At 39.7% G+C, this 21,973-nt stretch overlaps 1 protein-coding gene across 4 annotated transcripts in view; it reads left to right on the plus strand.

Annotated features, from left to right (window-relative positions):
* Positions 1 to 21,973, plus strand: part of cdk5rap2 (CDK5 regulatory subunit associated protein 2) — a 123,826-nt gene that overhangs the window by 35,849 nt on the left and 66,004 nt on the right. For all 4 annotated transcript variants that reach the window (XM_062960326.1, XM_062960324.1, XM_062960327.1 and 1 more), the window contains 8 exons: positions 1,390 to 1,560; positions 3,277 to 3,450; positions 5,377 to 5,474; positions 7,309 to 7,436; positions 9,535 to 9,650; positions 12,735 to 12,863; positions 15,373 to 15,456; positions 17,888 to 18,018. In XM_062960326.1, the coding sequence (XP_062816396.1) occupies positions 1,390 to 1,560; positions 3,277 to 3,450; positions 5,377 to 5,474; positions 7,309 to 7,436; positions 9,535 to 9,650; positions 12,735 to 12,863; positions 15,373 to 15,456; positions 17,888 to 18,018 (1,031 nt within the window). The remainder of the gene's footprint in view (positions 1 to 1,389; positions 1,561 to 3,276; positions 3,451 to 5,376; positions 5,475 to 7,308; positions 7,437 to 9,534; positions 9,651 to 12,734; positions 12,864 to 15,372; positions 15,457 to 17,887; positions 18,019 to 21,973) is intronic.

The following is a 21,973-nucleotide window of genomic DNA, read 5'->3' on the forward strand; positions in this document are numbered from 1 at the left end:
GTTTATTTATCTGTGTCCAGGTTGGTTCATCATGTGCTCTGCTATGGCTGACCTCTGGTTGAATTATTCTGCAGTGCCTTTCATGTTCCTTGTTTTGTGTTTGAGCAATGCTGTGCTCGGTGGTCCCTATGTAGACTTGTCCAGAGAGAATGCTTTTGGAACATGGCTATACTGCCTGGAAAACTCTAAGCAACCCGGACAAATTTTGACTTATATATTGTTTCCCCTTCCGGCTTCTGATTTCAACTGAACTAGAGGAATGGGTGCTTTTAATTATTTCCCCCTCCTCCTGGCATTTAAATGTGACCAAAGGGGAGGGCAGTTGATCCGACCTTCAGCTTGCATTTGTTAAGTGCCGGGCTTCCCATTCATTTACTAAGTTCAACAGTTATTAATCACCCTGCGGTCCCCGGAGACGGCAGGGCTGTGGCGGAAAGCATCTCCGAGCCGCAGTGTTCTTTTCGCTGATGTGTAGAAACCAATTGACTTTCTCCTAAGTGCTCTCATGATGGATGGCTCTGGAGGTTCCTCCAAAACCGGTCTGCAAGAATACAATACAAATAACATTTTATGCTACGGCTGGAAAGCTGAGGTCTTGGTTGTACAGAAGTAGAGTGTGGAATGTCTTGGTTTTTTGTTTCTTTCTTACGTTCTGTCCTGGAGAGCACGAGGTTGGTTCACCTGGGGGAGATAAGGCCACTTTTGTACAAATGTCAGGGTTTTTTTTGGCTATTGCAGTCGAGTCTCACTTATCCGACATAAACGGGCTGGCAGAACATTGGATAAGCGAATATGTTGGATAATAAGGAGAGATTAAGGAGAAGCCTATTAAACATCAAACCAGGTTATGATTTTACAAATTCAGCACCAATACATCATGTTATACCACAAATTTGGCAGAAAAAGTAGTTCAATACGCAGTAATGCTATGTAGGAATTACTGTATTTACGAATTTAGCACCAAAATATCACGATGTATTGAAAACATTGACTACAAAAATGCGTTTGAATGACCCGGGCACCTCCGGGTCCCCAAGCTAGTAATAAATAAATCTTCATAGAAGTTAAATCCCGCTGGGTTATTCCTATCTAGGTGTTTTTGGCTTATTCCTAGTTACAGCTTACGCCTACCTTCGTTGGATGTCTTCCTAAGTAAGTGTTGACTGTACCCTAAGGATGTTTATTATTAACTGGCCTTTCTGGAGACAAGTGTTTAAAAGCTTTCTTGCAACCTCCTGGGAGCACCAAAGCAGGGAAGTCTTGCTTGAAAGGATTTCTCGAACTTTGTTTTACCCACAAGTCGTGTTACGTTGCATTTCCTTCCCCGCTCCTGCAATATGTTCCTTGTCTCTCTTACATCTCCCCCTCTCCCGCCCTTGTTTTCTTCAGGATCTTAGAAACCAGCTGGAGAAAACTCAGGACGAAATGATTGAAAAGGAGAAGGCGGTGGAGCGTCGTTTTGGTGTCCTCCTGAGTGAAGGCAATCAGAAATTGCAGAGCCAGGAATTGGCCATTGCACGCCTCGCAGGCAGCGTCACCCAGAAGGAGGACTTGCTCCAGGTAGTAAGAGAGAAAGATGGGATCTTTTAATGGTTGCTGTTGCAAGACAGAGAGAGAGAGAAATACACATACTGTATATACTCGAGTATAAACCGACCCGAATATAAGCCAAGGCACCTAATTTTACCACAAAAAACTGGGAAAACATTGACTCAAGCATAAGCCGAGGGTGGTAAATTTCAGAAATAAAAATAGATATGAATAAAATTACATTAATTGAAGCATCAGTAGGGTAAATATTTTGAATATTTACATAAAACTTTAAGATAAAACTGTCCAACTCTGATTAAATCATTATTCTCATCTTCTTCAATGTAAATGTGCTTATGTACCCTTTTAATAATAATAGAGTAAAATAATACATGTAATAATAAATAGAGTGTAATAATAAATGTAACAATGTCAGAGTGAAATGATAAATATATTATTAATAATAAAATAGAGTAAAATAAATGTAATAGTAACAATAATAAGTAAAATAATGCAATAATACCAATAATAATAATAATAATAATAATAATAATAATAAAACTTTATACCCCGCCACCATCTCCCCGTGGGGACTCGGGGCGGCTTACATGGGGCAGAGGCCCAAACAACATAAGGACAAAATATAAGCAACATAATACAATCACAATATAAAACAGATAAAACAGTAATGCAATATATCGATTAAAACAACAATACAGGATAAAAAATTACATTAAAAACACATAAAAGGCAAGACCGTAATAAATACAGGATAGATTATTAAAAACCCTCTGGGCCTGATTAATTAATGACTGTAATAGAGAAAAATAATCAATGTACCATATATACTCGAGTATAAGCCGACCTGAATATAAGCTGACCAGGACCCTCTCTCGAGTATAAGCCGAGGGTGGCTTTTTCAGCCCTAAAAAAGGACTGAAAAACTTGGCTTATACTTGAGTATATATGATACTCTGTGTGTGTCAGCGTAAATTATTTATATATACAGTAGAGTCTCACTTATCCAACATAAATGGGCTGGCAGGATGTTGGATAAGCGAATATGTTGGATAATGAGGAGGGATTAAGGAAAAGCCTATTAAACATCAAATTAGGTTATGATTTTACAAATGAAGCACCAAAACGTCATGTTAGACAACAAATTTGGCAGAAAAAGTAGTTCAATATGCAGTAATGCTATGTAGTAATTACTGTATTTATGAATTTAGCACCAAAATATCACGATGTATTGAAAACATTGACTCCAAAAATGCGTTGGATAATCCAGAATGTTGGATAAGCGAGTGTTGGATAAGTGAGACTCTACTGTATATAGTATATACTCGTGTTTATTATTTATTTATTTATTTATTGATGACATTTATATCCCGCTCTTCTCACTCCGAATGGTACTCAGGGCGGCTTACAAGTTATATGTACATACAATATATTATAATATTAGCATAGCACAATATAAGCATTATATATTACTATATTGTATTATACCACTATATTGCAATATTATGAGTAACATTACATGTAATATATAATACACAATTATAATAGTGTATAATTATTATTATTGTATTACATTATAATAATATTATTATACGTATTATATGTATATACAATATATTATTAATACAGCATAATAAGCAGACAGACAGGCGGGACATATGCGCATACTTTGTCCCCTAATCTAAAATAAGTACAAATATGGTTTCTTTTTTGTTTTTATAAAAAAAGAAACTTGAAGGAGTGGTTCAAGAAAAGGATGCAGAGCTTCAGGAATTGTCTGTGAAGCTTCAAAGCCTTTCAAAAGATCAAGAAGCTCTTCAGAAGCGGAATGAAGACTTGGTCCGGGAGAATTCTGCCGCCTTGGCTCAGCAGCAGGCCACTGCACTGTCCGAAGAGTTGGAGGTAGGTTGATGGAAAGACCACGCTGTAGTTGTGTGCTCATCGGAGTGGGAATCCTGTGGCCCTCCAGGTTTTGCAGAACTGCAAGTCCCATGAGGCTCATGAGCGGGGCGCTAGGCATTGCAATGTTGCAATTCAAGAGCAACTGGAAAGCTTGTATGCTTGGACTTAGAGCAGCTCATCCCCATGGTTTCTAGGTGCTGGTGTCAGAATTATTAAAAATTAACTACCATATATACTCGAGTATAAGCCAACCCGAATATAAGCCGAAGCACCTAATTTTACCACAAAAAACTGGGAAAATATTGACTCCAGTATAAGCTGAGATACCAATAAAATTACATTAATTGAGGCATCAGTAGTTTAAATGTTTTTGAATCTTTACATCAAACTGTAATTTAAGATATGACTGTTCAACTCTGATTAAGTCATTATTTTCATCTTCAATGTCAATGTGCTTATGTATCCTTTTAATAGTCATACAGTGGAATAATAAATGTAATAATAATAATAATAAATGCAGTAAAATAATAAATGTAGTAATAGAGTAAAATAATAAATGTATTAAAATTGAGTAAAATAAATATAAAAGTAACAATAATCGAGTAAAGTAATAAATGTAATAATAATAATTAATAGAGTAAAATAATAAATGTAACAATACCAATAGTAATAGAGAAAAATAATAAATATACAGTAGAGTCTCACTTAGCCAACACTCGCTTATCCAACATTCTGGATTATCCAACACATTTTTGTAGTCAATGTTTTCAATATATCGTGATATTTTGGTGCTAAATTCGTAAATACAGTAATTCCTACATAGCATTACTGCATATTGAACTACTTTTTCTGTCAAATTTGTTGTATAACATAATGTTTTGGTGCTTAATTAGTAAAATCATAACCTAATTTGACGTTTAATAGGCTTTTCCTTAATCTCTCCTTATTATCCAACATATTTGCTTATCCAATGTTCTGCTGGCCCATTTACGTTGGATATGAATAAGATTCTTTGAACCTTATTCATGATTTTAACATTTTATCTTGTATGTGGTTTTTATGACTTGTTTTATGGTTTGATTATTGGTTTTATTGGTTTCTTGTCTTGTTTTTATTGTTCTATTCGGGCTTGGCCCCATGTAAGCCGCCCCGAGTCCCTTCGGGGAGATGGGGCGGGGTATAAGAATAAAATTATTATTATTATTATTATTATTATTATTATTATTATTATTATTATTATATGCGAGACTTCTACTGTACCATAATAGAGTAAAATAATAAATGTAATAATAATAATAATAAAAGCAGTAAAATAATAAATGTATTAATAATAATAAAGTAGAGTAAAATAAATGTAAAAGTAACAACAATAATAGAGTAAAATAATAAATGTAATAATAATAATTAATAGAGTAAAACAGGAAATGTAACAATACCAATAATAGAGAAAAATAATAAATATACCATATATAGGTAAAGGTAAAGGTTTCCCCTGACGTTAAGTCCAGTCATGTCTGACTCTGGGGCTTGGTGCTCATCTCCATTTCTAAGCTGAAGAGCCGGCGTTGTCCGTAGACACCTCCAAGGTCATGTGGCCGGCATGACTGCATGGAGCGCCGTTAGCTTCCTGCCGGAGCGGTACCTATTGATCTACTCACATTGGTATACTTGAGTTTAAGCCGACCTGAATATAAGCCCACCAGGACCCTCACCTGAGTATAAGCCAATGGGGTTTTTTTTTTCAGTCCTAAAAAAGGGCTGAAAAACTAGGCTTATAATCGAGTATATACAGTAGGTATTTTGAATTACACTTCCACTTTTTCCTTTGAGAAAATGAGTGATATCAGTTGGGTTGGTTTTAATTTTGGAATGGAGTCGCTTCCTGTTACACGTTCCATTACTGAATGTTTATGTTTTCCAATCTAGAAAACAAAGGAGTCCGAATACGCCGACATGCTCGAAGCCCTCCGGAAAGAGCGTGACATTTTTTCGTCTCTGATCAAGTCCTTGAAGGAGGCAGACGGGTGAGCGTCAACGTTTTGTTTGTGTGTGTGTGTGTCTCAATGGAGGAAGAGATGCCGGGCGGCGTGGCCACCCGCTCAATGAGATGTTCTCCATTTAATGTTTGGACACACCATTTTGATGCGGCAAAGCGGCGTGCAAATTGAGTCAATGAGCAGAACGTGCGACGGGGGCTTAATTGCCGGGTGGGATTCTATGGTGGGGTTTACTGGCTCATTCTGCAGGCACAACGAGGATCCGGAGGACAAAATACCGTATCGCCGTCAAGCGGGGGACTATATAAACTCCACTTTCCTAGTTTCCAACAGACTTCACAATCTCTGAAGTCTGCCATAGGTGTGGGTGAAATGTCAGGAGAGAATGCTTCTGGAACAGTTACTTATTTATTTACAGTATTTATATTCCGCCCTTCTCACCCCGAAGGGGACTCAGGGCGGATCACATTGTACACATTTAAGGCAAACATTCAGTGCCATATAAACATAGAACAGAGACAGACGCAGAGGCAATTTAAACCTTCTCCAGCTTCCTGAGGGTATGCTTGATTCTGGCCACAGGGAGCAGCTGTTTCATCATCCACTGCAACGACAACTTCCTCATTCCAACGGCGGCTGGGTGATTTTTATGGTGTCGTAAATTAGCCTCCCCACATATAAGTGGTACCTAAATTTCCTACTTGATAGATGCAACTATCTTTTGGGTTGCTTAGGTCAACAATGAGCAGGGGCTTTTTTTATATTTTAATTGTTGGGTGCTCACACCAACACAGGCTGGCCTTGAACTCATAATAATAATAATAATAATAATAATAATAATAATAATAATAATAATAATAATAATAATTCTTGTACCCCGCCTCTATCTCCCCGCAGGGACTCAGGGCAGCTTACAAATGCAAAAGAGTGTACATACAAAAACATCAAATACCGAAAACGCACAAATGAAAAATGAAAACATACGATTAAAATCAAACTATTAATAAGACATAGTTAAAACACATCAATAAAAACATAAGGATGGGCTGATCAAAGTGCACTAAGTGAGACTTGTAAACATGGAGGAAGTTAAAAGTGCTATAAGAACATGGGGGAGAACCCAAAAGTGAGTTGAACCCTGAGGCTTTATAGAGAAATTACCCATGCGGATGCAACCGATCAAGGATAACCATTTGTACAAGAATTTAACATTCAAGAGGGTGGTACTTATTCAAAAGCTTGTGTGAACAGCCAGGTTTTCAGGCTTTTCCTAAACCCTTCCTGGTCAGAGTGATGTATTGCAGCTGGCTGCTAACCAGCCTGCGCCAAGCCCGGCCCCTATATACATGACAAACATTCAGTGCCATTAGACATACGACATATATAGACAGACACAGTGGTAATTTAACATTTTCCAGCTTCATGAGGGTACACTCGATTCCGGCCACAGGGGGAGCTGCTGCTTCACCGTCCACTTGTGACACCAAGTCCTTGATGGAGTACTTCCTCCTGTATGCTGCTGGAAGTTTTTATGGGGTTGTAGATTAGTTAAATTAGCCTCCCCACATAAAGCGGTACCTAAATTTCCTACTCGACAGATGCAACTGTCTTATGTAAAGATTTGCTTACGCTGTGCCTCCAAGACGAGAGGGTCCTGTGATTTAAAGCGCGTTTAGTGCTCTCTCTTCTCCCTGCCTTTAGCGCACATTCTTTTATAGGCGCCTTGATGCATAAAAGATGCCAGGGGTCCGCGGCAAAATGTTCTTTAGAGCTTGATGGGCCTCGAGCTATGTCTCCTTCCGTAACTCGCTGCCTGTTGATAGATAGATATTTTCCTTATATATGTGTGCCTTCCTTTTAGCATAAATAACCTGCAGGAGGAGATGAGTAACATCCTTGCGTTGCGGAAGCAGCTGGAAGAGGACGTTTTCGCAACCTGGACTTTGCGGAAAGCCCTGGAGGATCAGATCAAGGCCAACAAAAGGGAAGGTGAGAGAGATGTGGGGCCAAAATAATAATAATAATAATGATAATAATAATAATAATAATAATAATAATAATAATAATAATAATAATAACAACTGTGCGGTTTTCTGGCATTGTATATTTTTGCCGCTTCTGTGACTGTTCATTTGGGTTTTGATGATTCCGTAGCCCACTTGTCGATGGATGTCCAGAATCAGCAGCATCCACCGCGGTCCTTTTTATCCTGGGCGACGACCGAGCCAGTATAGACTTCGTTTGGGTTTGATTCTCCATAATGCTAATGGGTTAGGTGCTCTTGGTTGTGCTCCTCAGCTGAGGCCTCTCTGGCTTGGTTGGACCTGCCGGTAGTTACACTACCACCAGCACAGCCCTCTGTCATCATTGGAGCAGCTAAGCCCCCCCACCACGTCAAGGTGGCACCTGCAAAGATACTGTGGGACTTCCGAATCCAGACAGACAAAGTTCTGGAACACAACACACCAGATATCACAGTTGTGGAAAAGAACAAGGTTTGGATAATTGATGTCGCCATCCCAGGTGACAGTCGCATAGATGAAAAACAACAGGAAAAACTCAGCCGCTATCAGGACCTCAAGATTGAACTTCAAAGACTCTGGCAGAAACCAGTACAGGTGGTCCCGGTGGTGATGGGCACACTAGGTGCTGTGCCAAAAGATCTCAGCCGGCATTTGGAAACAATAGACATTGACAAAATCACCATCTGCCAACTGCAAAAGGCCACCCTACTGGGATCTGCACACATCATCAGAAAATACATCACACAGTCCTAGACACTTGGGAAGTGTTCGACTTGTGGTTTTGCGAAACGAAATCCAGCATATCTATCTTGTTTGCTGTGCCATACAACGTCGTTGTGTTGATAATAATAATAACAATAATAACAACAACTTCATTTATACCCCGCCACCTCGGGGACTCGGGGCGGCTTGATTGTAACAAATGCCTTGATTTGTTACAATTGGAACATAGGTTTTCCCTTGACATTAAGTCCAGTCGTGTCCAACTCTGGGGGTTGGTGCTCATCTCCATTTCTAAGCCAAAGAGCCGGCGTTGTCCGTAGATACCTCCAAGAACATACAAATGTGAGTAGATCAATAGGTACTGCTTCTGCGCTCCATGCAGTCATGCCCGTGGCCACAGGACCTAGGAAGTGTCTACGGACAACACCGGCTCTTTGGCTTAGAAATGGAGATGATCACCAAAACCTAGAGTTGGACACGACTGGACTTAATGTCAGAGAAAAAGCTTTACCCTTACCTATTATTATTATTATTATTATTATTTTATCATGAGAAGCAACCTGAAAACATACTGCAAGTCGCTTCTGGTGTGAGAGGATGGGCCGTTATTATTATTATTATTATTATTATTATTATTATTATTATTATTATATCATATGAGAAGTGACTTGAAAACATACTGCAAGTCTCTTCTGGTGTGAGAGAATGGGCCATTATTATTATTATTATTATTATTATTATTATTATTATTATATCATATGAGAAGCAACTTGAGAACATACTGCAAGTTGCTTCTGGTGTGAGAAAATGGGCCATCTACAGAGATGTTGCCTAGGGGATGCCTGGATGTATTGTTGGGAGGCTTCTCTCATGTCCTCGCAAGCTAGAGCTGACTGATGGGAGCTCACCCCATCTCGCCGATTTGAACTGGCAATCTTCAGGTCAGCAACCAAACCTTCAGGTCAGCTGTTCAGCCGGCACAAGGGTTTAACCCATTGTGTATTATGCCATGGTGGCGCAGTGGGTTAAACCCTCGTGCCACCTGAATGTCTGACCTGAAGCTTGGCGGTTCGAATCCACAAGATGAGGAGAGCTCCTGTCTGTCAGCCCTAGCTTCCCATGCTAGGGCATGAAAGAAGCCTCTCGGGCATCTCCTGAACAATGTCTTTGTAGACGGCCGATTCTCTCACACCAGAAGAGACTTGCCTCAATTAGCTTCTGACACAGTATATTTTATTATTATTAATTATTGTTATTATTATTATTATTATTATTGTTATTATTGATGACTATGATTTATGGTGTGGGAGTCCACATAGATCTTTTTTTTCCTTGATCAGAGGAAACGCTGTCGTGCTGGAGCGACCAGACCTCTTACATGAGCTTTTGCCTCAGAGGACGGGACCATTTGGACTTGCAGATCGACCACCTCTCTGTGGAAGAGCTGAAGAAAAAGGTGCTTCTTTCTGTTCCTTTTTTAGCTCCAGAGGTGGGTGGGTTCCAATAGGATCTAAAGGCCCATTTAGACTTTTATTTCAGGAGGGAAGGGTTTGTGCTTTTGCCAAATTGCAGATCTCCCTCCATGTCTCACCTTACAAAAATTTGGGCAGAAATAGCTGCTACTTGAGAAGCGACTTGAGAGTTGCTTCTGGTGTGAGAGAATTGGCCAGGGGACGCCCGGATGTGTTACCATCCCTCTGGGAGGCATCTCTCAAGTCCCCACAAGCTAGAGCTGACGCACGGGAGCTCACCCCGTCTTGTGGATTTGAACTGGGAGGTGTTTCTCATGTCCCCACAAGCTAGAGCTGACACACGGGAGCTCACCCTGTCTTGTGGATTTGAACTGGGAGGTGTCTCCCATGTCCCCACAAGCTAGAGCTGACGCACGGGAGCTCACCCCATCTTGTGGATTTGAACTGGGAGGTGTCTCATGTCCCTGCAAGCTAGAGCTGACACACGGGAGCTCACCCTGTCTCGTGGATTTGAACTGGGAGGCATCTCTCATGTCCCCGCAAGCTAGAGCTGACACACGGGAGCTCACCCTGTCTCGTGGATTCAAACTGGGAGGTGTCTCTCATGTCCCCGCAAGCTAGAGCTAACACACGGGAGCTCACCCTGTCTCATGAATTCAAACGGAGGTGTCTCTCATGTCCCCGCAAGTTAGAGCTGACATATGGGAGCTCACCACATCTAGTGGATTTGAACTGGGAGATGTCTCATGTCCCTGCAAGCTAGAGCTGACACACGGGAGCTCACCCCTCCTCGTGGATTCAAACTGGCAACCTTCAGGTCACCAACCTGGCACAAGGGTTTAACCCATTGTGTCACTGCGGCAATTCTAAACTAAGACATGAAGAAATCTAGGACTGGAGTTGTTAATGTCAGACCTGTGATACAAATTCCTTCATAAGTGACAAATGTATGTTAATGTGTCACAAATGATAGCATAAGATATTTCCCCTCTGTTTACTTAAACTGATTGAACATAGGATCTATTTGATAACATGGAAAACATAGTATCATTCAAATAATAAATACAAAATAATATTGTTTGAAGGATTGTTTCTATCTATGGTTACAGTATATTAATTAGTAACAAATGCAATGTTGTCGAATAGTAGCTTGAGGCATTTCACCGCCACCCAGTTTTGAGTCGCCAACCTGCTTAAAATGGTTGAATCCAAAACATATTTATTTGATATTATGATATGATATGATAGTATGATATTATTTGGGATCCCCTGGTGGCACAGCGGGTCTAACAAAATCTGGCTGCCAGGGTTAAAAAAAAACACTAAAATCAGGTCAGTAAATAAAGAACAGGAACCGCTGGTGGTGCAGCAGGTTAAACCGCTGAGCTGCTGAACTTGTTGACTGAAAGGTCGGAGGTTGGAATCCGGGGAGCGGGGTGAGCTCCTGCTGTTAGCCTCGCCTTCTGCCAACCTAGCAGTTGGAAAACATGCAAATGTGAGTAGATCAATAGGTACTGCTCCGGTGGGAAGGTAACACCGTTCCATGCAGTCATGCCAGTCACACAACCAGGAGGAGTCTAAGGACAACGCCGGTTCTTTGGCTTAGAAATGGAAATGAGCACCAACCCCCAGAGTCGGATGCGATTAGGCTTAATGTCAGGGGAAACCTTTACTATGATATTATTCAAAGGCTGGTTTCCATATACTGTTGCGATATTGTGTTTATTTCTGTTTTTGAAACCTGGGCTGTACTTAGAGCCCAGACGGAAGCTATAGTTACCATGAGTTTCTCAGCATGTATTTTTTTAAATACAGTAGAGTCTCACTTATCCAACGATCTGGATTATCCAATGCATTTTTGTAGTCAGTGTTTTCAATGCATTGTGATATTTTGGTGCTAAATTAGTAAATTACTACATAGCATTACTGCGTATTGAACTACTTTTTCTGTCAAATTTGTTGTATAACATGATTATTTTGGTGCTTAACAACAACAACAATTCTTTATTTTGACCATATCAAAACATGTAAAACATACAATACGAACACACTTACGCATACATACAATAAAACCATGTAAAGATACAAAACATCCCGACCTGCGGCCTAATAACCCACTCCTAGACAAATACAGAGTAAAAAGGTTAAAATTAGTAATTTCCTAAGGAAAGGTTTGAACAAGGACAGGGGCAAGTAAAACAAGTGTCTTGTCCGTAGTAAATTTTAAGTTTGGATTTTGTTAGTGACAATAATGTATCAGCTCTCAGCTTCCATCTTCTCACGAATGGCCAGCGCTTTTTGTGTAAAAAGGGCCAGTTTTAAAATAGAGTTTTTATCTGAACCCTGTAGAAGGATATGCAATTTCTCCTTATTCTCTAAGTGAGTATGAATCTCCAGCAGAGGATCTAAATAGAGAGATCGAATCCTGGTGTAATAGGGGCATTTTAAGAAAAAATGTTCTGAGTCCTCCACTTCTGCATCTACCTCACGACACCCACAGGTTCTCTTCTTATAGGGGATATTCTGATGTCTACCTAGCTTGGACTTAATGTTGAGCTGATCGAATCTAGCCTGGGTAAAAAGTTTTCTAATATATAATGGAAGAGTCAAGAAGAGGTAAGTTTCCATGCCCACATTGCATTTAAATTTGGCCAGGTATGGAGTGGCCTTTGATGCTTAATTTGTAAAATCATAACCTATTTTGATGTTTAATAGGCTTTTTTTCTTAATCTCTCCTTATTATCCAACATATTTGCTTATCCAACGTTCTGCCGGCCTGTTTATATTGGATAAGTGAGACTCTACTGTATTGGCATGATGTGCTTGCAAAAAAGATTGGCAGGATTTGTTGTCACAGAGTTGTTGTGTGTTTTCCGGGCTGTATGGCCACGTTCCAGGTTGTATATACCTCACAACCTCTGAGGATGCCTGCCATAGATGTGGGCGAAACGTCAGGAGAGAATACTTCTGGAACATGGCCGTACAGCCCGGAAAACATACAACAACCCATTGGCAGGATTTCCAGTTGCATCGTAAACCTGTGAACGATTTCTTCTCCCCTCTTTCAGATCATCGAACTCTTCTCTCTGGCGAAGGAGATGCATTTGGAGATCCAAGACCTTCGACGGAAGCAGCTGGACTTCTCCCCGTCAGGTTCTCTGGAAAAGGAGAGCCAGAGGCTGTTAGACAACAGTGAGGTCAGGGTTTGTTTCTCCTTCCTCTCCAAACTGACGTGGTTCATCCATATTTACTTCCCTTGTTTGGCTGCATAATACCTTCGTGTTGCAGATGGCCATTCTTTCTCTGGGGCGACTTCCAGGGCTTTTCCCTTTCCCCCCTTTAATTCCCATTGCCTTCTCTGGTACATATACAGCCATCAGTGGAATGAAAGGCAAGCAAAGAGCGCTGCTGATTGACAGTTTCTATCTTGGGTCCGTAAATTGGACTTCTGCCTCAAAGAACCGGAAAATGGAATGTTTGAAGAACTTGATTTTTGTCTGTTTTGGGCAGATTTGCAGTTGCGGGAGCGGATCTTGTATTTACCCAGGTTTGATGGCCCTGCACTCGATTAAAGGACAGCCTGGCGGAGTGTCCTTGCGCTCAGGCATTAAGCCGGCCATTAGCTCAGCCTGCCGTCATCCTTTTGGATAGAAGTCACCAAACTTTTTAAACAGGGGGACAGTTCACGGTCCCTCAGATCATTGGAGGGCTGACTATAATGGGAAAAAAAACTATAAACAAATTTCTATGCACACTGCACATCTCTTATTTTGAAGTAAAAAAAAAACAAACAGGAACAAATACAGCCTCAATTTTAATCATAATCATAGTAAAAATAATAAAGAGTGTTGGAAGAGACCCCTTGGGTCATTTAGTCCAACCCCCTTCTGTCTTTGTGCATCAAAAGCACAAACAAAGCACCCCTGACAGATGGCCACCCAGCCTCAATATTATTATTAATCATCATCATCATCATCATCATCTGAAAATGCATCACATAGTCCTAGACACTTGGGAAGTGTTCAACTTGTGATTTTGTGATACGAAATCCAGCATATCTATCTTGTTTGCTGTGTCATAATAAAATAATAATAATAATAATAGTAATACCAACAACAACAATAAAGAGGGTTGGAAGCGACCCCTTGGGCCATTTAGTCCAACCCCCTTCTACCTTTGTACACCAAAAGCACAAGTAAAGCACTCCTGACAGATGGCCACCCAGCCTCAATATTAATAATAATAATAGTTATCATCATCATCATTCGAAAATACATCACATAGTCCTAGACACTTGGGAAGTGTTCGACTTGTGATTTTGTGAAACGAAATCCAGCATTTCTATCTTGTTTGCTGTGTCATACAATATAATAATAATAATAATAATAATAATAATAATAATAATAATAATAATAATAATAAAGAAGGTTGGAAGAGACCCCTTGGGCCATTTAGTTCAACCCCCTTCTGCCTTTGTGCATCAAAAGCACAAACAAAGCACCCCTGACAGATGGCCACCCAGCCTCAATGTTGTTAATCATCATCATCATACATCAAACAACCCTAAACGCAGGGGAAGCGTTCAACTTGTGATTTTGTGATACAAAATCCAGCTGTTTGCTGTGTCAATAATAATAATAATAATAATAATAATAATAATAATAATAATAATAATAATAATGGAATGACTATTATCGCGCTATGTAACACGATTTTTGTTCCTGGGTTATCAATGTCCCTAATTGGTTCTATCCTAAAAACATGGGGAAAGTTTATTAAACTACCCAAACTTTATTTTTGTGGGATGAAGACCCTGCAGCACATTTTGCTGAAATCGGCAACCATAAAAAGCAAGTCTGGAAACAGAAATGTCATTGATCGCAACGGGCAGAATCGTTGTGTCAGTTGCAACACTGTTGAGGAATCCCAGGCAGAGCTGACATTTTATTATGATTTTTTAAAAGATTATCGGCAAGTGAAATGAGGACAAGCCTGAGCCGAGTTTAGCCTAAACTCCTGACTCTTGGGTTCTGTGTTTTGCTCAGAAACCAGGATACACTTCATCAGGATTCAGAAAAAAACAGAGAAAGGGTGTTTGAAGTGTGACCACCACCGAAAGAACGCGTGGAAAACAACTGGCCCTGATTGTTTCGTGCCTGGAACCATGAAAAAATATTTAAAAATTCTAAAATCAGGATGGTAAATAAAGAACAACACTCAGAAAATAGCAGAATTCCAGACAAGAAACAATTAGGGCCAGCTAACACCTCACAACAAAAGATTCCCCCAAACAGGAAGCAGCCAGGCCTTGAAGCTGCAAGGCCTTTCAATGCTAATCACGGTGGCCAGTGACAACATTCACACTTGCTTCCAACAGACAAGAGTTCTTTCTCCCACCCTGGACCTTCCACAGATAGATAAACCCCACTTGCCCAGTTTCTAACAGATTTCACAACCTCTGAGGATGCCTGTCATAGATGTGGGCGAAATGTCAGGAGAGAATGCTTCTGGAAATAAAATTATTTGACACTGAGATATTTCCCTAAGCCATCTAACCCAATGTATATTACTCTGTTGTTGCAGGCCCATTCTTTTAATTTACCTTTTTTTTGGTTTAAAGACACGGCTTATTTGTACATGTTTCATATCACCTGCTTTTCTTTTGCCCGTGCTGCATTGTTCATGCCATTCCATACTTCCGTTTAGTTTCTGGAAAGCCCGGAAGCCAGCCGGACTCTGACCGAAGGTTTTGACGATGAGACAAGCCAGGACACCGAGACAGTCGGCGAGGTGGGATTTTGTCGGTGTTTGTCAATGTGATTTTTGCCATTCTGTGCTTGGATTATTATTATTATTATTATTATTATTATTATTATTATTATTATTGAAATAATAATGGGAGACTTTGTGTATTGTTGGGAAACTATTATTATATTATATTATATTATTTAAGATGACTTATTGAAATAAGTCGGCTTATATCGATCATGTTGTTCCTTGGGAGACCTTGTGCATCGTTGGGAATATTATTATATTATATTATATTATTTAAGCTGATTTATTCAAATAAGTCAGCTCAAATCGGTCACATTCCTGGGAAACCTTTTGCATTGTTGGGAAACTATTATTATATTATTTAAGCTGACTTATTTCAATATTATAATATAATATTATATTATTTAAGCTGAATTATTGAAATAAGTCAGCTTAAATCAGTCACATTGTTCCTTGGGAGACCTTGTGCATCGTTGGGAAACTATTATTATGTTATGTTATATTATATTATATTATATTATATTATTTAAGCTGAATTATTGAAATAAGTCATCTTAAATCCGTCACGTTGTACCTGGGAGACCTTGTGCATTGTTGGGAAACGTTTATCTATATATATAAAAGAGTGATGGCATCACGGCAGCAGACAAAACAACAAAAGTAAGCACCCCACAACCTCGAAAATTGACATCACAACCCCTCATCCATGCCTCTAGGTTGATACAACAAAAAGAAAAGAAAAATAAAGTCCTAATTAGAGGGAGGGGAATAATTGTTTTTATCCAATTACTGCCAGTTAGAAGGCTAAGCTCCGCTCACTTGGTCTCCTAGCAACCCACTCAGCCCAGGGGACCCTTTACCAACTACCACCAATTCCTCAATACTTTATTTCCCATACCACCATACTTAGCCACAGCAACCCGTGGCTGGGCACAGCTAGTTATATTATATTATTTAAGCTGACTTATTGAAATAAGTCAGCTTAAATCGGTCACATTGTTCCTTGGGAGAGCTTGTGCATCGTTGGGAAACTATTGTTATGTTATGTTATGTTATATTATATTATATTATTTAAGCTGAATTATTGAAATAAGTCATCTTAAATCCATCATGTACCTGGGAGACCTTGTGCATTGTTGGGAAACTATTATTATATTATATTATTTAAGCTGACTTATTTCAATATTATTATGTTATATTATATTATTTTATTTTATTTAAGCTGACTTATTGAAATAAGTCAGCTTAAATCGATCACATTGTTCCTTGAGAGAGCTTGTGCATTGTTGGGAAACGATTGTTATGTTATGCTATATTATATTATATTATATTATATTATATTATATTATATTATATTATTTAAGCTGAATTATTGAAATAAGTCATCTTAAATCCATCATGTACCTGGGAGACCTTGTGCATTGTTGGGAAACTATTATTATATTATATTATTTAAGCTGACTTATTTCAATATTATTATGTTATATTATATTATATCATATTATATTATTTAAGCTGACTTATTGGAATAAGTCATCTTAAATCTGTCACATTGTACCTGGGAGACCTTGTGCATTGTTGGGAAACTATTATTATATTATATTATATTATATTATATTATATTAGCTGATTTACTTCAATATCATATTATTATATTTTATTATTTAAGATGACTTATTGAAATAAGTCAGCTTAAATTGGTCACATTGTTCCTGGGAGACCTTATGCATCGTTGGGAAACTATTATTATATTATATTATATTATTTAAGCTGACTTGTTGAAATATTATTATATATTATATTATTATATTATATCATTTTATTTTATTTTATTTAAGCTGACCTATTGAAATAAATCAGCTTAAATCGGTCACGTTGTTCCTGGGAGACCTTGTGCATCGTTGGGAAACTATTATTATATTATATTATTTAAGCTGACTTATTTCAATATCATATTATTTTATTTTATTATTTAAGCTGACTTGAATTTAAGCAATCTTAAATCGGTCACGTTATACCTGGGAGACCTTGTGCATTGTTGGGAAACTATTATTATATTATTTAATATGACTTATTGAAATAAGTCAGCTTAAATCGATCATGTTGTTCCTTGGAGACCTTGTGCATCGTTGGGAAGCTTATATTATATTATATTATTTATTATATTATTTATTATATTATTTAAGTTCTTTCCCTTCTCTTTCGTGAGTGCAATAACCCTATCGAATCAGTGTTCATTAGTCTCGGTAATAATGAATGGTATGTGGGATATGATTACACGGTCCGTCTTTATCATGTAGATTAAACATTTCTGAGATGATAAAAAGTCTTATTATGCACGAGATCACAGCCCTTGGAGTAATAGAACATGGGTGTATGTGCCTCGAGGGTGGCTTTCTCTCTCTCTCTCATTTTAATATGGGAACAACACATTTTCTCCCTGCAGGTAATTCTGTCAGACTATCCGGATAGACAGGCTAGGAATCTAAATAAGGAATCTAAAGATGAGCTGGCCGACGGTGCAGACGTCCCTGCTGATGAATGTGATGCTCAAGAGGGGCGTTTCGACGGATCGAGGTGAGCCGGGTTTGCGACACAGAGTGGATTGAGATAGTGGCAGCTCCCTTCATTTCACCTGGGAGATTGGCAGCCGTCTCAACCCGCCATGCAATTAAGTAATTAGGAAAGGCAAAGCACCGGAGAGAGGCTTTGGTGGCAAGGTGGCGCAGGGCCAGGCGCTGGCAGAGAAAGCGCTCCAGGACGCCAGAGATAAACGGGCAAAATGATAACCACTAACATAACTCTCCAGAGCACGCCCTGGGCACCTAAGATGGTCCCATGAAAGGAGTTAGGAATAATAATAATAATAATAATAATAATAATAATAAGTTTATTTGTATCCCGCCTCCATCTCCCCCGAAGGGGACTCGGGGCGGCTCACAGAAATATCAGATACAAAATAATAACAATGTACAATACATCAACCCGGGCTGTGGCGCAGCTGGCTAGTAACCAGCTGCATTAAATCACTACTGACCGAGAGGTCATGAGTTCGAAGCCCGGGTCGGGTTAAGCCCCTGACCATTAAATAGCCTGGCTTGCTGTTGACCTATGCAGCCCCGAAAGACAGTTGGATCTGTCAATTAGGGAAATTTAGGTACACTTTATGCGGGAGGCTAATTTAACTAATTTACAACAAACTGCCAGTAAAACATGAGGAATGGAATGAGGAAGTACAGCCACTAGTGGACAGTGAAGCAACAGCTCCCCCTGTGGCCGGAATCATGAAGCTGGAAAAAAAATGTTAAATGCCTCTGTGTCGGTCTATATATGTTGTTTGTCTGTTGGCATTGAATGTTTGCCATATATGTGTTCATTGTAATCTTCCCTGAGTCCCCTTCGGGGTGAGAAGGGCGGAATATAAATACTGTAAATAAAAACATGCACCAGTAATAGCATTTACACATTAACCAGAAAATTAAAAAAAACACTTATTAATGTATTTATTATATTATTTATTTATTGTGTCAGAAGCGAACCGAGGGTACATTTGTAATGCATTTAAAAACACAAAAAAGTCAAAAGCTTGGCATTATACTAAATGTCCTTTAACCAGTAGCTAGCCACTTGGAGTGCCTTTGGCGTCCGATGCGCATGTGGCAGGGCTTAGGCTGCATTGTAGTCAGTGCTCTGTGGTTTGCTCTTCTCCACACTTGCATGTTGTGGATTTAATAATAATAATAATAATAATAATAATAATAATAATACTTTATTTTTCTATCCCGCCACCATCTCCCCGAAGCAATTACAACAAATATCAAAACAAAAACAGTAATGACATAAATCAAATAAAATAGACAATTTAAACATTTTAAAAATACAATAAAACACACAGAATCAGAACAAATTAGTCATAATACAGCATCAGCCACTGGAGATAAAAGGGGTCAGGCATATAAAACACGATATCCAAAGCTTTAATAAAGTTCACAAACACTTTGTAGCCCCATTTCTGAAGACTTGCTCTGCATCTCGTGGCCCCAGGGATTCCAGCGCCTTCCAAATCACCCGGTCTTCTGTGTGCCCAGGAGGGAGTTTCTCATCCGGTATCTGCCACTGATTGAGGTTCCGGGTTTTGGCCTGCCACTTTTGGACTCTTGCTTGCTGGGGTGTAGCCCCATTTCTTAAGGTTGGCTTTGCATCTCGTGGCCCCAGAGATGTCCAGCGCCTTCCAAATCGCCCAGTCTTCTGTGTGCCCAGGAGGGAGTTTTTTATCCGGTATCAGCCACTGATTGAGGTTCCGGGTTTTAGCCTGCCACTTTTGTACTCTTGCTTGCTGGGGTGTAGCCCCATTTCTTGAAATTGGCTCTGCATCTTGTGGTGCCGGAGTGCAGTCTGTTCAGCGCCTTCCAAGTCACCCCGTCTTCTGCATGCCCAGGAGGCAGTTTCTCATCCGGTATCAGCCATGCATTGAGATAATAATAATAATAATAACAACAACAACTTTATTTTTGTATCCCGCCCCATTTCCCCAGGGGGATTTGGGCCGTCTTACATGGGGACCAAACCCAGCAATAAACAATAAAATACAACAACATAAAATACATTCGAATTACAACAAATTCCGAGTTTTAGCCTGCCACTTTTGGACTCTTGCTTGCTGGGGTGTAGCCCCATTTCTTGAAATTGGCTCTACATCTTGTGGTGCCAGAGTGCAGTCTGTTCAGTGCCTTCCAAGTCACCCCTTCTTCTGTGTGCACAGGAGGGAGTTTCTCATCCAGTATCAGCCATGCATTGAGGTAATAATAATAACAACAACAACAACTTTATTTTTGTATCCTGCTCCATCTCCCTGGGGGATTTGGGCTGGCTTACATGGGGACCAAGCCTAGCAATAAACAATAAAATACAACAACATAAAATACATTCGAATTACAACAAATTCCGAGTTTTAGCGTGCCACTTTTGGACTCTTGCTTGCTGGGGTGTTCCTGCGGGTATCTCTGTAGATCATAGAAATCTGTTTCTTGATTTAAGGCGTTGGCATGCTGGCTGATGTCCGAACAGGAGATGGGCTGGAGATGTCACTGCCGTGGTCCTTTCATTATTGGCTTCTACTTCCCGGTGAATGCAATACCGGCTAAATAGTATAATTTCTTCGGTGGTGTTGGGCGTAGACATCCTGTGGTAATAAGCCACCTCCACTGTTTTAACATCTCTCCCACCCGCAAGCTTTTGAGTCCTCCGGCTCTGCACGCAGTCCTTTTCTATTGCCTTGCCGTAAATTCTCTCGGCAGGCTTGGTGCCAAGGCAATAGGACTGGGGTAACTTTAATTCTCACAAATGGCATTAAGACGCCAGCGTGGAGGCATTAAAAACGTACTTAGCATTCTCTCATTCAAATGCCAGCCTGCTAAATGCCACTGCTCTCAGCAGCCAGTTGTATTTCAACAGCCCTTTATTGATAGTCATGAAACAAAGGATGGGGTTTGTTTTCCGTGTCTTAATCTCCTTTATTTATATGCCATCCAGTTGCAAAAGTGGTCAGAACTGGAAGATGGTTTGCTGTGGGTTTTGCGGGCTGTATGGCCATGTTTATTTACAGTATTTATATTCTGCCCTTCTCACCCCGAAGAAGATTCAGGGTGGATCACATTGTACACATATAAGGCAAACATTCAATGCCATATAACATAGAACAGAGACAGACACAGAGGCAATTTAAACCTTCTCCAGCTTCCTGAGGGTATGCTTGATTCTGGCCACGGGGAGCAGCTGCTTCATCATCCACTGCGACAGCAACTTCCTCATTCCAACGGCGGCTGGATGATTTTTATGGTGTCGTAAATTAGCCTCCCCACATATAAGTGGTACCTAAATTTCCTACTTGATAGATGCAACTATCTTTGGGGTTGCTTAGGTCAGCAACAAGTAGAGGCTGTATATTTTATTTTTAATTGTCGGGTGCTCACCCCAACACTGGCTGGCCTCGAACTCATGACCTCTTGGTCAGAGTGATTTATTGCAGCTGGCTGCTAACCAGCCTGCGCCACAGCCCATCCCATTCCAGAGCATTTTCTCCTGGGCCATACAGTGCGGAACCATGAAAATGAACAAAATCTGGCTACCTGTATTAAAAAAACACTAAAATCAGGACAGTAAATAAAGAACAACACTCAGGAAACAAAATTCCAGACAAGAAACAATCAGGGCCAGCTAACACCTCCCAACAAAGGGTTCCCCTAGGCAGGAAGCAGCCAGGTTTTGAAGCTGCAATGCTAATCAAAGTGGTCAATGGCAGCATCCATTGGTTTCTGGAGCTCAGATTTCTTTACTTGTCCTTGTATCTAATCTTTAAAGTACCGTATATACTTGAGTATAAGCTGACCTGAATATAAGCCAAGGCACCTAACTTTACCACAAAAAAACTGGGAAAACAATGACTCCAGTATAAACCGAGGGTGGGAAATTTCAGAAATAAAAATAGATACCAATAAAATTACATTAATTGAGGCATCAGTAGGTTAAATGT

The sequence above is a fragment of the Anolis carolinensis genome, unplaced genomic scaffold (genome assembly GCF_035594765.1).
Source record: "Anolis carolinensis isolate JA03-04 unplaced genomic scaffold, rAnoCar3.1.pri scaffold_7, whole genome shotgun sequence".
Classification (NCBI taxonomy): Eukaryota; Metazoa; Chordata; class Lepidosauria; order Squamata; family Dactyloidae; genus Anolis; species Anolis carolinensis.